This window comes from Solanum tuberosum, unplaced genomic scaffold (genome assembly GCF_000226075.1).
Source record: "Solanum tuberosum cultivar DM 1-3 516 R44 unplaced genomic scaffold, SolTub_3.0 scf00315, whole genome shotgun sequence".
NCBI classification, from domain to species: Eukaryota; Viridiplantae; Streptophyta; class Magnoliopsida; order Solanales; family Solanaceae; genus Solanum; species Solanum tuberosum.
This window is the reverse complement of record NW_006239239.1, coordinates 82344-99185: the sequence shown is the minus strand read 5'-3', so window position 1 is coordinate 99185 and position 16842 is coordinate 82344. Positions and strand designations below refer to the sequence as shown.

The window sequence follows — 16842 nt, the reverse complement described above, 5'->3', positions numbered from 1 at the left end:
TGTCTGTGTGTGTGATTCGTTGCTGTCATTTTGAGTTCGTTGAAATTATTGAAGTTTGAGGTACTGGTATTTCTTTAATGGTTAATCCGTTTTATCTTGGGAGGAATTAATCTGCAACCTCGGGTACTTGAAGGGATTAAATTTCTTAAGGACACACAGTGGGTTCTGTGGACTCGGATAGTTCTTTGTGTTTTTCTTTTCATCTTTTATTATTTCTGATTTGTTAATCTGAATACAGGAGATAACAAAAGGTCGCTTGAGTCGAGAAGAAATTGAACATATGGTCAAGGAAGCAGAGGAGGATAAGAAAGTAAAAGAAAGAATTGACTCTAGAAACAGCCTGGAGACATATGTATATAACATGAGAAACCAAATAAATGACCAGGATAAGCTTGCAGACAAGCTAGAGTCTGATGAGAAAGAGAAGATTGAAACGGCGACAAAAGAAGCACTTGCAGAGTGTTGAGAAGGAGGATTACGATGAAAAACTTAAAGAAGTGGTAGCTGTGTGCAACCCAATAATCACTGCAGTATATCAGAGGTCTGGTGGAGCACCGGGAGGAGAATCAGGTGCTGGTGACGATGATGACCATGATGAGTTGTAAACGATTGCTAGTTTTTAGTTTACTTTTACTAGGTGATAGGATACACATGATTGTTATATATATATACTAGACATCGGAGCCCGTGCAATATGTATCTATTTTTTGTTTCAATTTATGTGACAAAGACAAAATTTAAAGAGTTAATCAAACTTTTATTATTAATTTAAAATAGTTTAAATTTTTAATTATTGGTTAATTATGGTAAAAAAAATTTTATGTCTTTTAACATTCTAAATTGCTAATTATTGTTGTGTGATTTGTAATATCTTTTACGCAATTTTCAAATAATAAAGGTTATTTCTTCTTTCTTAATTTATGTGGTACTAATAAAATTTCGAGATTCAATCAATTTATTTTGTCTTTAAAATATTCTATTGTTAATTACTGTAAATTATTGTACTTTCTAAGTAATTTTCAAATAATATATATTATTTCATTTGTCCAATTTATGTGTCACCGATAAAATTTGAAGAGTTAATAAGATCTTTTACATATTTTTATATCTTTTGAATATTTAAGTAAATAATTATTGTGATTTATAATATTTTATACAATTATTTTTAAAAAAAATTAAACAACAAACAAAACGAATTCATCATAGGAAAATTACCAAACTGCAAAATGCAAGTGACATTTAATAAAAAATTTTGTTATTACGAAAAAAAATTATAATGAAGTTTTTTTTTGGCAAGAAGGAAAAAAGAACACGTGTAGTACTAATTTTTTTTTTTTGAGATTCAATCAATTTTTTTTTGTCTTTGAAATATTTCTAGCTGTTAATTACTGTAATTTATAGTACTTTCTAAGAAATTTTCAAATAATATATATTATTTCATTTGTCCCAATTTATGTGTCACCGGTAAAATTTGAGGAGTCAATCAGATCTTTTATATATTTTTATATCTTTTAAATATTTAAGTAATTAATTATCGTGATTCATAATATTTTATAGAATTATTTAGTATAGTAAAATAAATTTAAAAGAAACAAACAAAACGAATTCATCATAGGAAATTACCAAAGCATCCTTCAATACATCCATAATGGGTCCCACTTGTTGTTTTTAAGAAATTGCACATTCGAAGGATATTTTTGTCCAAAGTGGAAATGTTGTGTAAAAAATGTGTATTTATTGTGATTTTGAATGTTTTGTGGGGTAATAGGACGCACGCAAAGTTAAGGTGTCTTTTTGAAAATCTAGGACAACTTCAAGTATCACTTAATGTTTTTCTGAAAATCTAATTTACTTTCATAAACTATGTGTCAGATCAAAATCAGATTAACAAATTCAAAAGGAATGAAGTAATAAATAGCTCATACAATGACATATTTATTATTTAAAATAAGTACTCCTTTTGGTTGAAAAGCTAACAAGATAGTTACAATGTAACTAAATACTATAAAAATCTTTGCATTGTACCTTATTATATATAGAATATATTTCCTGTTGACGGTGACAATCAGAAATAGATTTAGATTAGGAGGAAGACATTGATCAATTTACAGTTCAATCTAGTTCCATTTGGAAGACATGTATGACAGTAAACATTCATCAATACAGATTGGAACCTTTTGTATTCTTTCAAATGTGAGTTTTAAAGTAAAATTTTGAATCTAAGTATGATGTTAGTTGATGTAACTTTATCCCAAGCTAAACCTTTAAGAAAGAGCCACCAAATAAATAATTAGTTATGACAACTTAGGAATCAGTTCTCTGTTCTGGCATTTTAATACTTGCTTTACCTGGCTGGGCGTAGCAGAAATTGTGGGTGCTAATATATATTCTGGAACTAACATAAACAATAAGGGTTAGATGCAATAACATCTAAATAGGCATTAGTGAAAAATAAAAGATAATAATGCGCATCCGGGGAATCGAACCCCGGTCAGTACCGTGGGAGGGTACTATGATACCACTACACCAGATGCGCCTTCATGTCTTCTCTATTGTGTAGTTTTTATAGCACAGGCAAGTTCATCAAACGTTAGGAGTTGCTTGTAGTGTTTGTTCAAAACCGAACTGAAATCAATAATCTAAATCGAAAATATATTATTGGTTTAGCGGTTTTAATAATGTTTTTGATCTTTTTTATTATCAGGTTATCGGCTCTTAACTGTTTGAGGTGTTTTCTTAACGGGTTAGCTGATAACTCGATAGTAAATTAATAAAATATATTTATACCATTTGGTAAATAAAGTTCTTGATTTAGCGCTTAGTTTCATATTTTTATTTCTAGATGTCTCAAACTCTCAATTATTCTACAATGTGCTAGTGTTTACTTTTAAGCTATATGCAATTTGTCAACTCATCCACATTGTTCATTTGGTTTGTCACTTTATTTTTAAGTGATTTTAAATAAAAAATAATCGTGTCAAATCGTACTACTAAACCTAGTGGCAGAGCCAGAAATTTATCAAGGGTGTCCAAGATAATGGTGTGTGACTGTCAAAGTAAAATAAAAAAATATAATTCTATTTGGGGTTCAAACCCAGAACTCCTTCATTCAAATGGACACAAATTACCACTATATCATAGACATAACTTTTGTTAGGGGTGTCCAACTTTAAATATATATCTTTTAAATGTAGAATTTGACATATATATACAACGTAATTTTCCAACGAAGGTGGCTATAGCTCCGCCCCTAGTTAAATCGATAACGATCCATAACCAATAACCAATAAATCGATAACCGATAAGTCAATATCTTAATGGTTCTATATCGGTTTAGCATATCTACAAATCGATAATGGATAAGTCAAATCGATAAACTTCAAAATCGAACCGAACCGATCGATATGCAGCCCTAGTCACTTGCTAGTTAGTATGGAAATGTGTAATACAAGATTATGTGACACCACTTTTGGTAGCTAGTTAGGTGGTAAGTTATTTATGTATAAAATTACTATAGTGTTTGATTTTACAATTTAAAAAGTCATATAATTAATACATATATAAATTTATAAGTTATGAGGTAATCTATATTATTTTATGTAAAATAAAATATTAATAATAATAATAATACATGAATATCTAAACCTAGCATATAAAGTTTAAAGTTTTTACAATGCAATAAAGTTAATTTGAAGTGAAGGTCCTACCAATGACAATTTATCATGGTATTGACAGCCCAACCCAACATTGAACGCAAAGTTGGAGGGTATTAGAATAATGAGGAAAAATGTCAGGTGAGAGGTAATGGATTATTGACCATTCTCCTCACTCCTCGCCTATCGGCTATCTCTCCTCCATTTGTTCCTTTTCCCTGAAACCGGCCAAAGAAAGACCCTCTTCTCCTCGCTCGACTGGAGATCGAGCTAGGTGAGACACGAACGAAAACCAAAAATAAATAAATCAAAGAGAATAATGTCCTGCGAAAAGATTGACGGCCTGGCGAGGTGGTTCGGCACGAGTGTCGCATCGGCATTCTTCGCCTCGTTGGAACGATGTGCTTGTGTCAATCTCACAACCTATGCCTCTGATGATGAGGAAGAGGAAGAAGCTAAAGATCGCCCTCTTTTTATGAACAATTTGCCTTCTCATGTTGATCCTTGCCCTAGGACCAACAATTCTCATTCCGTTGACAACCTCCCTGTTTAAATTTTCTGGTAATTTCATATTTTACATCTTCTTCTTTTCTGATTTTACATATAGTAGATCTGTTGGTTGGCTTTTGCCTTCCCCAATTTAGGGGGAAAAAGGAGTAATGATGAATATATTGATTGTTTTTTTTGTTGTTAGTTCAATGTATGTTGCTTGATAGGTGATCCGGATATCTTATTAATTTGGATCTCTTGCCTTTATCAAAGTTAATTCAATATATGTTGCTTTGGTAGGTGATTATGTGTGTGTTTGTATGAATACATTGCACAGATGTTATTGAATTTAGTATTTGTTTTTTTTTAAACAATTAAACATTCAGCTATGAGTTCTACGATTGGTTGGGGTCGTATATATAAATCCTCTATGTCCATTCAAGTATGGTGTTCAAATGATTCATCATAATTGGACTACGAAAAGGTATTACTCCGTTTAAGGAGTTCTCTCTAGTTTGTACTAAACAAGGGAAGGAAGAGAATGGATGCATATTGTACGTGACCTTCACGTACATTTCTGTAGAAGGATGTTTCAATGCCTCAAAGCGATGATCTACAGGTTATCAAAAGAACAACTCTACTGTTTATTGTATGAGCTGGAAATTGATGTCTGTTGCACAACAATGATTTCAAAGTTAGAGATGCTAATAGAATTGTTTTCTTGGTCCTCTTCTGCCAGATGGATGGACTCTTAGGGTTCTTGGTAGGAAAGAGAGGGAAAAGGTTATTTACTTCATCAACTGAAAACCTATCGTGAATGGAGGTTTTATTTTGTACTCTTGCTGGAAAAAGGTTTAAGGAACAAATGAAGAGAATGGAGTTAAAAGGTTAGCAGACTTTTGGTGCTAAGTGGATCTATAAAGGAGCTATCTCATGTTGTTTTTCGTAGTTTTATCCTACTAATGGAGAACTGTAGAGGTGGAATCAAGTTAATAGCTGCTACTCTTGGTATTGGTACAATGTTGACACATGCATTGCCACTGGTTGTCTTGCACTTCATGGTTATTTGTTGGACATAGGATTTATTAACAAATGGAACGATGATTTCGTGGAAAACTAACTTGGGCTGGCTGTTAGAAAATTGGCAGGGCAGGCTTGTGTCATTTTTAGTGCCTAATCGCCCAATGCTTCCTGTGGTGTAGAAAAAGATAAAATATTTATTATTTACTTCCAAATGTTTTGCTTAGGAACTCCATTCCCAAGATCATCGAACGGTTATGACATCGTAACACATGGAGCTTGCACAATGAAGCGTAAAAGAGTTCAACTCACATAGATGTTAAATCTATCTGACTTCTTAGTTTAAGTATAAGATCATTGGGAAATGTATTGCAGATGAACTACATCCTTATTATTTTGTTTATCAGAGAACTTGCATGTCTCCCGGCTAACATTACCCTGGATTTATGATCTCAGATTCTCAGTAGTGAAAGAACTGAGTTGGACTAGGAAAGTTGCGACGGGATCTTCTGCAGGGATTAATTTGAAACTTTTATGGTTGGTGCGTTAGAATTATGCCTGTTAAGCGAAAATTAGTCTCAAAGTCAAGAAGCTTTTAGACAGTTGGCAATATGTTGAATGCTTTGATGTGTGAAATCCTTATGGTTGGAATGTCTAAATACCAAACTTGAAGAAAGATTAACAAATCTTTTCTTATTATAAGTGATTCACAGATTTCTATGTACATGTTAGGGAAAACCTGGGACGCACGGTTGCTGACATCCAGATATCTTGTCCAAATCAATCACCTAACTACTGTTTGAATGTTCATAGGCTCTAGGAAGAGCTTGTTCGAAAAGACATTTGGTTATTATCTATAAAAGACTTGTTACAAATGCTAAATTTTCTTGATCGAGAATCAGACTTAACATATTTGACATTAGGACATATGCCTGATAAACTATATCAGGTGCAAGACGGCAACTTAAGTGGTGTTTTCCATGTTTCTAACATTCAAAAAACAAGTAGTGCTTTCCATGTCTAGAAGTTGTCTTGATTTGGCCCATATTATATTGTGACACCAAAAAAGAAAAAGTTAATTTCCTGATCTGATGATGTTTGCTTCTTTGCATTTTGTCATTGTCAAGATTTTGCAGCCCGATCTCTACTGGATAGCTTATGATGCAACCTTTCTTTCCGTTTTTTTTCCCAGAACTGGCATCACCAACTTCGTCATATTAATCCCCTGGCTCCAAACAGAGGAAATGGAAATGTAATTCTGGTATCAACTGTAATATTATTTTTTTCCCTTATAGACTGATTTTCCCCTTGAAGTGTTGTATGAGGTGTTTGTCCGTTGGCATTTTTGTTACAAGGTCAAACATTTAAGCACGAAAGACGCCTTTTATTGTTCCTTTACCTTGACATTCTTTACCAAGTGTCTTGCTTGCTCTAGGAAAATAGCAAATGCCAGTGAGAGGCTGTTGTACTTTATGTTTCTGAAGTTAACAGTGCAAAATTGGCCCTCAGAAGCATTGGCAACACGATCTTGTCAAGTTTTCGGGCGCTACAACTTCTATGTTCCTAGGGTTATTTTAAAAATAAATTTAGCTTTCATTACTTTATTTAGGAAAACTTCATCATGAACCATATAAAACCCAACAGGTAATGAGTTATGCTAAGTATATGTGCTTTGACTCTACTAGTTCAGGCATTAAAACTTCTGCGACTGCAAGGGGGTGTTTTGGCGATGAAAAATGTGAGTATTTGGAAAAAAATAGTTTTTCTATTTCAAAGTAAAAATGAATTTTGGAAATTAGTTACTTCTGTAAGTTTGATGTAAAAATGTTGATCTATTCTTATATTAGAATAACTAAAAGTTCTTAATTTTTTACAGAAGTTATAATAAGTTTAGAAGGAATCTTATAAATAAGACAGAAACGGCACATACAGAGTGAAGAAGAAGTTGGGAGTTTTGGTTTGGAAAAAACTATTAAAGATAAAACAATAAAATACTTAGTCAAACGAAAAGTTCTAATAAACTGAAAAATTACAAGTTGAAGATGATTATCTAATGACTTTTGGCTGATTTTGACTTATGAACACTTGATTATTAAGTACTTTATTGTTTAACAAACACATAAATAAAGCTAAAACATGACTATAAATTGGTTAACCACAACCAATTTATTAGCTTAGCTGAACGCCCTCTATATATAAGATTTATAGTGTGTATTAGCTCCAACATGCATGCAAATTGGCTCATAGTCACCAAAATTCATCAAGGAATTAACCAATTTCTCTTAATTCAAAGACTACAATAATGATACTTGGAAGCAAAATCGTTGAATCTCAAAGCAAGGGGGTCAGCTGCTATTAACAATTTTGAAGGAAGAGCAGTCAGTTCTATACATATACATACACTAATAACTACTGATTTTTATACAGAAGAACTAATCAATGAAATCACATTTGTTGTTTCTCACGTGTTGAACCAACATTGTGATGCTACTAAATACAATTTTGGAGCTGTAAATTTGAAAATGCCATCTATGTTAGTGTAACTATGTTACCAGCAGCCTTGCCCCCAAACTTTGATCTAGTGGTAAGAGCATAACATGTGACGTGTTGGATTAAGCACATGTTACAAAAGTTAAGTATTCAAGTGGAGAAGGGTAGAGGATTGGACACATTATCCACCGAGTTTAGAACCGTGCCCCCCAAAAAACCCATGTTACCAGCACCATCTCTGTAATGAACCTCCCTCTTTTACCAGAAAAGGCGCTGTTCCAACCAGAGGTAGAGCAGAGCACCAGCCCCGAAGCATTCTTACCATATTAGTTATGACATCAGCACTGAGATCTCGTGCACGTACAGCTGCTACGACACTCCAATTCAGCAGGAAGCGGCCCCCACCTTCCTCACAATCAACCTGTGGTTACTCCTATCTTCAATGGACTGACTGTATGGCAGACAACAATTCAATCATTCAGAACAGCCAGCATGTCATAAAAGATGATGTTCCCCACCATTTCGCCTAGAGAAAATTATAGCCACTAGCTCCTTCCCTGATCTCATTTAGATAACAAGGAAGTAGAATAATGAAAGGCCCCGCAGGCAACTCATATGGATAAGCATGTTATGTTGACCTCTCATAAAATATTCATTTCCTTCCAGAGTTGGTGGATGAATGGCGCTAATAAACTAAAATTAGGTGCCAACTAGTGGCAAGATCAGGTATATTCAAGCAAACTCTGACATGACTTGTAAGTACCTAAAGGGGCCGGTCAAACATCCTTTCTCATATGGAGCTCTCGTTGCAGCACTGAACTCTGTCGAGTAGTTCCATGACAAAGGGTTTCTGCAATCCAGAAAGCAGGTGTCAAAAGAGGAGATAACTTTCACTTCCTTGAAAATCCTGAAATTATACTTCTCAAAGTGGTGAAGGCAGTCCATAATTATGATATGACCTTATTCGCCCATCATAGCCTGCAGTAACAATAACTAAACCCCAGGCATGAGAACTGGATGAACTCTGGCAAGAACTTTTGAGAAACTTGTATTGAGATTTACACATTGCAGAAGGCACAGACCGAGGACTTGACAGTGGAAGCTTCTCTTCAGGCCAGGTGGCAGATCCCTTCGGAATTGCCTCTAAAAACAACCCTTGTCCTAAAGAGAAACAAGGAGAAACCCCCAAAGGAAAATTGTTTAAGCTTTGACTCAGCACTTGTGAGTGACACTGATTCTCGTGGTTGACATTTTTCAGGCCAGACCAAGGTATTGCAATGGATGCATCACTATAGAAGAACTCAAATGATCTCACCGCTTCAGGTTGAGACACAGAAGTCTCTTCTGGAATGTGACAGTTCCACAGATAGACATTAGAATCTTCAGATGCAGAGATGATATGCTTCCCATCTGAGGAGAAAGCAGCAGAGAGATGGCTTCCTGCATTTCTTAGGCCTAGAGAATAAAGTAGCAGAAAGTTAAAAAAGAAGAGAAAAAACTCCACCAGATATCCAATTAACTACACGTAAAAAAAATTAAGTCGACTGCAGGTCCCATATTTGTAGACAGCTGCATTATCAACTAGTAGGGATAATAGGTCATCGTCTAAAACTCGAGAAGGGAGCATACCTCTGTATTTGCCAATCACATTGATCCCACTAAGGATTCTTACTAGGGAGTCCGCACAAGTAACAATCACTTTACTTGGGTCTTGTGGTAGAAACTGCATTGGAGTAACATGATTTATCAGCATCTTATTACATTGCTATCCAGAACTAATAAAGAAGTAATTAGTATCTGGGTGATGTCTACTAACCTGAAAGCCAGTAATTCTTTTGCAAAGTGACTTCTTCTTACTGACCAAACAAATCTGCTCCTCCAGTTGAATCTCATGATCTGTGATGGTCCAAAAATGTCAAAACACATTTCTAATTTGATATGAAATCTGTATAACACACTATCCTTTCGTAAACTGCAAAAATATGGACCACAAATTCTAAGTCACTGTAAACTATATCCGCATTCTTTCATTTGCTATATCATAAGAATTTATATAATGTGCATCAGAAATTGGCATGTGACTAACATATGATGCTCATACAAACTAAAACTACTATCAGGTAACGGAAATACTACTCTGATAAAAATCAAAAGACAGAAATGAAAATGGCAAACTCTCCAACCAGACGCACCCATAACAAAAGAAAAAAAAAGTACGTTAAGTTCATGACATTGTGCATGGTTATCTACCTAAAATCAGCTTGATGGTTAATCAACTGACACAAAGCAACAAAAGGGCTAAAAGCTCTTAAATAAAAATATAAATCCTAACTGCAGGTGATCAATGCTATTTTGGTATATATAAGGAAAAGAGGCAACATTACCTATTAAACTAAAGAAGCAACATGCGCCTGCTATAGAACCAATAATCCCACCCTGCATGAGAAGTAGATAACTTATTTAATAAACTGCTTGGATTTCTGGATCTATGAGGTAAGTTTGTAAAAAGGAAAAAAGAGACAAACTAACGACCTTCCCATCAGGACGATAGGAAATAGCAGTCACAATGTCTTTTATGTCCGTCCAAGTCACAACTTGGCCGCTGTTAATCGCCCAAATGCGAACTTTTCCGTCTATTGAACCACTGATGAAGTAATCATCATTTACTGGGTTGAATTGTATGCAAGTCACTGAAAAACAAAAAGAAAGAAAATAGTGAGTAATGCAGTCTGGAACTAAAATGACAGAAACTTAGGCAAATCAGCAAAAAAACAAGCCTGAATCAGAAAAGTATAGAATGTTATAACAAAATGTTTGGTGCATACCATAATTACTGTGCGAAAAAACTTTGAGGCATTTATCATATCCAACTTGCCACAGACGAACAGTTTTGTCCGTTGATGATGAAAGCAAATACTGCAAGAATAATAAATCATAAAAGAAAACTTGATTAGATCCAGAATTGTTCAGAAAGCTTTAATCAAGTATAGAGCAGCAATAAACATACATTGTTCTCTGACCACGAAACATCCAATATATCACCACTATGTCCTCGGAACACATGCAGCGGTTCTTCCAAAATTCGAAAGACCTTAGGCGGGAAAATGACACAGGAAGACCCTGTTGTTTTCTTTAGACCCCTCAATTTATTGATTCTCTCTTTCTCTGTCACCAAAGGAGCAAGTTGTGAAAGATGGTTCACTGTGAAGTACATGCAAGATGGATCTAAGTCTGGAATATCTACTTCATCAGATCTCTCGTCTTCCACCACTTGCCATACACGCACAATCTTATCTTCACCAGCACTGGCTAGGTATTGCCCATCAAGGCTGAATTTCATAGTTAATATTGAACCTTCATGAGCCTGGATATCTTGCCCCACAAAAAGTCCAGAGAGTTCATTTAATCGCTTCTTTCTATGGTGAACCTTAGCCCTCTGAACCCTAGACCTTTGGACAGCACTGGAGCTGTCAACCTTTGAATTGTTACTTCTCCCTTGGTCATTTACAATGCACGTCAATGATCGCAATCTACTTATTAAACGCCTCTTGACCACATTCAGTTTCCTCCCAGCATCTCCATTGGCCTCAAATTCTTGTTGTCCAAGTTGCTGTCGTTCCAATTTCGTAGTTCTGTGATTATTCTCAGCCTGGTCATGTACATTGCACTCTCTTCCACCATCTGGATTGCCACTCCGACACACAAATGTCTCATTTGAATCCAACTCTTTATATGAACCCAAAACACCAACAGACAAACCAGGTAGAGGAACTTGGCGAGAAGGAAATTCGTCTTCAAGAATTGAGGTTCGCACCACAGCCTCACTACTCTCCATAATCCTTTCAATTTCACAACTAGAATCAGAACTTCCATATACATCTACTGGATCTTCTCCCATCCAACTAAAGAATTCCCTACGACGCTCTCTAACACTGCTGGGACTTCTACTCCACACATCATACTGGTAGCTACTAGTGACACAATTATCAATCCTGGAGCTGGACTTGAGCACCTGGGGTTCAATAGAACCCAAATCAGGTACTTGGCCAATATTCTCAGAGGCATCAAAAAATACACATTCTTCATCATCACTAATGCTACCCATTATACCTTTGAGTTCACCCCATGAAACCCCACCACAACAAATCACCTTTTACAATGTACTGAAATATTCTCTCCTCGAAAAGCCTAAGAAATTTTGGAAAAAAAAAAATTACTACAATTTAGTAAAACAAAAGAGAATCACAAACACAACAACCAAGTAAACAGCAATTTCATCTGTACTTTCAACATTACAATAACCAAAAAAAACACAAATAGATCCAGCAAGGATCCCAACCACACACAATATAAATTTCACAAAGTATAATTTCAAGAAAAGAACCTTTTTTTAAAAACTTATAGTACTCCACTATAGCTATATCCAAATAGAACCCTCAAGCTACCAAACCAACAAACACCCATAAGTTATTTTCACGGAAACATGAAAACCCACATAAGCAAAATTAATAGGGAAGAAAGAAGAAAAAAAAACGACAAAGAAAGAAAAACAAAAATACGAAATTGAAAGGCGTGAAAAGGATAATTTGCTCACATGGGTCCGGCTTGTTTCTACAGAATTGAATGGATGAGATAAGAAAATAATCAAAGGTGATGTCCCTAGACACAAACACACTTCTCTCTCTGTTGTTTAAACAGGGGAAGTTTAAAGAGAAAAGGGAAAATTCCTTGATAGACGTGATTATGGATGGAGCGAGAAACGAGTAAAGGTAAGTATGGATGTGTAGTCTTGTTTGGTTCTTCCTTTGTGCGCCACCCTATTTTGCCCACATTGCAGGACTCTCTTACAACAACTCTCATAAACCCCCCTCTCTCTCTCTCCTATTATATTTAGCTTTTCTCTGACATAATATATAAACATATTATTTAACTTGGACTTGATTGTTATTGAATTCGACCTTTATTTTCTTCTTTTGAAACAATTGACTTGACTGGCTTGAAACCTCGGTTTGATTACCTAAGGAATTAAAAAATAAAAAAGATTTCAAACGAAGACTCTTTTTTTTAGGAAGATAAGTCTCGATCATTCTTTGAAGCTGATTTGAAAACAAAATATTCGTTTCGTGACGTGAGGCTCTAGCTTCACACATGTTCTATATGGCAGAATATTTGTAGGACACTACGTATGACGTAATTGTCACATAAAACGTCACGTAGATATTTTTTTGTTTAATTATATAAAAGTTTAAGTATCTATTTATATATAACCAAAATTAATTATATAAGTGTCAATAAAAGCAAATTAAATGGCATTTTTATATATTATACCTTTTTTGCTACTTGTTTAACCAATACAATAATTAGCATTACCACTCGATGTACTTGAATTTACTTTGACATAATTTGACTCAATGTAAGCTTTTTTTAAGATATTAAAACTGAGGAAATAAGGTTGAAAGTATTGGAGTAGCAAGGCTATCCTATATAAGTAGATTTATATATTTAAATATATCATAATTTTTGTGTGGCTATAATTATATTTTGATATTTACATGATTATAAAAAAAAATTCGTGACAATGTATGTCATTTTTTATAAACGGATTAATAAGAAGATTGTGTTAAATAAAGTGAAATAGATGAAATAATTGACCAGGGGCCCATAGTGACAATTAGGGGTATTCACGATTTAATTAAAATCAAATGAAATAAAAAATCAACCAAACTGAATAAATAATATAAGTTGGTTATTATTTAGTTTTGATTTATATTTTTAAAAATTAATAATATTTGGTTCGATTTTATTAAAAACAAGACGAATAAAAAAATGAACTGATAAATGATATACACAACATATTTTTTTATATATACTTTTTTCATGGAAATTCTATTATACAATATTTTTTTATATAAATAATTTTAACTATTTTGTATGATTTTCATGAAAATTCTATTATACAATATATTGTTGCAAATAATTTTAACTAATTTGTATATTTTTTTTTCATGAAAAAGTTGTTTTCTCTAATAGGCTTATGAACTTACCATCTATTAAGCTCACTTATTTTAAAAAAAATACATTCAAACTCATTTATTCAAAGAAATAATTATGAGTTTACCTATATATAATTTTTGTATTTCTTATCACCTTGATTAAAGCTTATTGATATTAAGATTTTTTTTCTGCATAATCTAAGAAAAATATTGCAACCACAATAAAAGGTTAATAATGATAATATAAGTTAAAAAATTCTTTTCTTATTTAGGAGAAAAATATTATTATATTTCTTAAAAACTGAAAAACTCAAACTAAATCAAACAACAACCAAATCGATGAATATAAAGTATAATATTTGATTTGGTTTAATTTTAATAATTAAAAATTGACTAAATTAATTTTTACTCTAAAATCGATCTAAATCGAACCAATAAACACTTTCGATAACATCATTCATAGGTAATTAAAAAGAATTTGGTGCAGATATTTTTTATTTTAGAAAAAAGAAAGGCATGGCCACTAAACTCATAGGACATAATAATTTGCTAATCATTATTAAGGAATTAAATGAACTTTTTTTTCCTTATTTTTTTGTTACAACAAAAAACTCCATTAAAAAAATAAGGTGTCGAGTCAAATCAGAATAAACAAGTAGGGTGTTTCAAAATTGGTCTCAATTTGACCCAAGAGAAAGTCCATAAAAAATTTACTAAAAAAAATCAGTGCGGGTGTTTCATAATTAAAATAATATTGGAATAATATTAAGAGTTACTAATATTTTTGGACTATAAATTTTATGGACCATTAAAAATTCTAAGGATCCCTAGTTCTCAAATACTAGAGAAAATTAGTATTTGGGCCAAGTTCTAATATTTGAAAATTTTAAAAAATTCAATAATTACCCCAAACTTTTATATTTTATAAAAAATACTCATTATTTATTAATTCCTACTAATATTTGTTACTACCTCCTCCAAAAAAGTTTGAGTTCTAATTTGAGTGATAAAATTGAGAAAAAGGAACAATTTGTGCTTAATGAGTTAAAATTATAATTGAATCAATGATAAGTTTGAGTATGCAATTAATGTATTGTCTTACCTATATTGTTATTTTGTTATTCTTGATTGTAATCAATTATATTATAAGGTTATTTTTAACGGAACATATTCATTGTAGGATGATAATATAAATTTATAGGTGTTTTAAATATTTTTTAGAACTTATGGGTATAAATCATATTTTTTGAAATAGTCAAATATTTTTGGGAAATCTAAGGGCCAAACACATGGTGAAACTTCACCAAAAACTTCATCCAAATATGATTTGCCAAGAATATTTGAGAACTTGAGGCGAAACACTAGCTAAGTCTCAAAATCTTGAAATAATATGTTAAAAGAAAAAAATTATGAAAAAGTATAAGAAATATTTATAAATTATATTAAAGTAAATACTTGTATGCATAAAATAAATTTTAAAAATTATATATATAATGTCGGGTTGGTTCAGTCTTGAGTTGAATTTTTTTTTAGTTAAAACCAAACCAACCAAAGTATAGTCGGATTTTTTTTTCCAATACCAAACCCGTCAAACCAAATCATTACTCTTTTTTCGGTTTAACTCGATTTGCTATTTGATTCGATTTTGTACACTCCTACATACACAATGGTGTCAAGCCTTTAGATATTCATATAAAAATAAGTTTTTACATATATATTTGATATAATTTTTCGATAAAGGGTGTTCGTCTGACCACCTGGGAACACTATCGCTTTGCCCTAGGTAAAGTTGGTTTAACTAATTAAGTGATCAACCAATCTAGTTTAACATCACTTTCCTTATTTGCACTTATAAAGAAAATATATTCTCTTCGTTCATTTTTAGTTGTCATGTTGCGCTTGTCGAAAGTTAATTTGACTAATTTTTAAAGTTAAATTATAGTACATTAATTCGATATTTTAAACTAAAAATTTAGATATTCAAAAATTATACAAAAAGTACTATAGATTGTAAACTTTTTGCATATCAATATGATGAAAAAATACATCATAAAATATTAATCAAAAGTCGTATCATTTAACTCTAAAAAAGAAAATCATGACAACTAAAAAATAACCGAGGGAGTAATGACTCAATATAGAGCACTAATTTAGTTCGCTATTCCTTAACGGTCATTAAATAGCACACTAATTTTTAGAGCGCTATATGTAGAAAATAGAAACTTTATTTCTACATGTTATTTTGGTCAATTCTTAGTTTTTAGCCTATCATTTAGATTTCAAACTCTTTTAATCAAATCTCGGTTCAAATAAAATAAAATAAAACTAAATAAGAAAAATACAGTAGTGAAGGAGTCATGTTGAACATAATGAAGAACAGTACAACATAACAACAATACATAATATGATAATCAAATCAAAGAAAATAACATGAAATAATTTATTGCTAATCATCAATGAAAATCTTTTTTCTTCTCTAACTAAGATCAATAGGCAATGAAAATAATTTGTCTTTGAAGGAGAAAACGTGTTAGATGGGTTCAATTAATTTAATTAACAAAGGGGGTTGGTTGCACGGATTTCTTGCAAGGACAAGAGGTCAAATTCAAGATCATAAAGTAATACTAACAAATTCAAGATTGGCAGCTATATAAAGGCAATGGGAATCTTCAAAGAAGTATATATAACCTCAATAATGTAAGTAGCAAGAACTAACAATGAAATTGTGTATCAAAATTTAATTATGAGAACCAAAAAATGTAATATTTCAGATAAGTTATATTTGTTCTTTTCATTCAATTTTAGGATCATATTTGTTCTTCTATTCTCAAAAAAGTCATTTGTATTCTTACGATTTTAAATTTATATGTCCCACTTTAATGTCGTTTCAATCATATGTACTTTCGATTAAGAACCAAAACATATAATAAATTATTTCAATTAGATACTCGAATTAATATTTGTTTTCAATTAATGCCGATTACATAGATAAATTAACCACTTGAAATATGTCAGCTTCTTTAACTATATGTATTAGCCATAATAATTAGCACAAAACATCATATATGTTTCAATTGAGACTGATGTGTATATAATTAATTAATTGATAGATATGACATATTTATATGTATAACTTATTTGTATATATAATAGACACTTGAGAACATACATAAAAATAATTTAAAATTTGAATTTAA

The 16842-nt window shown here is 32.3% G+C and overlaps 1 protein-coding gene, 1 long non-coding RNA gene, 1 other non-coding gene and 1 pseudogene across 4 annotated transcripts; 2 read left to right on the top strand and 2 right to left on the bottom strand.

Annotated features, from left to right (window-relative positions):
- Positions 1-605, top strand: part of LOC102584337 (luminal-binding protein 4-like) — an 18310-nt pseudogene extending 17705 nt beyond the window's left edge.
- A 1860-nt stretch (positions 606-2465) lies between these two features.
- Positions 2466-2536, bottom strand: TRNAG-CCC (transfer RNA glycine (anticodon CCC)). Its single transcript has one exon. It is a non-coding gene; the product is annotated as a tRNA-Gly (tRNA).
- A 1217-nt stretch (positions 2537-3753) lies between these two features.
- On the top strand, positions 3754-6618 carry LOC107063185 (uncharacterized). Of its 2 annotated transcripts, none has more exons than XR_001475124.1 (2): positions 3754-4214; positions 6299-6618. It is a non-coding gene; the product is annotated as an uncharacterized lncRNA (long non-coding RNA). The 2 variants fall into 2 exon arrangements; XR_001475123.1 differs by having other exon boundaries at positions 6290-6618.
- An 868-nt stretch (positions 6619-7486) lies between these two features.
- Positions 7487-12522, bottom strand: LOC102596826 (WD repeat-containing protein 44-like). The gene is made up of 10 exons (XM_015314730.1): positions 12247-12522; positions 10660-11840; positions 10478-10568; positions 10185-10342; positions 10037-10088; positions 9469-9548; positions 9282-9375; positions 8612-9107; positions 8416-8502; positions 7487-8103 (listed from the first exon to the last, which is right to left on the bottom strand). Exons 2-10 carry the CDS (start codon positions 11755-11757, stop codon positions 8037-8039), a joined length of 2223 nt encoding a protein of 740 aa, XP_015170216.1. The 5' UTR covers positions 11758-11840; positions 12247-12522; the 3' UTR covers positions 7487-8036.
- Between the last annotated feature and the right edge of the window lie 4320 nt (positions 12523-16842).

Excerpts from the sequence above, each read along its gene's own strand:
- LOC102596826 (XM_015314730.1), bottom strand. The coding sequence starts at position 11,757 with ATGGGTAGCATTAGTGATGATGAAGAATGTGTATTTTTTGATGCCTCT. Across the intron at positions 10,569-10,659 it reads TTTCGTGGTCAGAGAACAAT|TATTTGCTTTCATCATCAAC; the intron begins GTATGTTTATTG and ends TTATTCTTGCAG. Across the intron at positions 8,104-8,415 it reads TGTTTGACCGGCCCCTTTAG|TCAGTCCATTGAAGATAGGA; the intron begins GTACTTACAAGT and ends TCTGCCATACAG.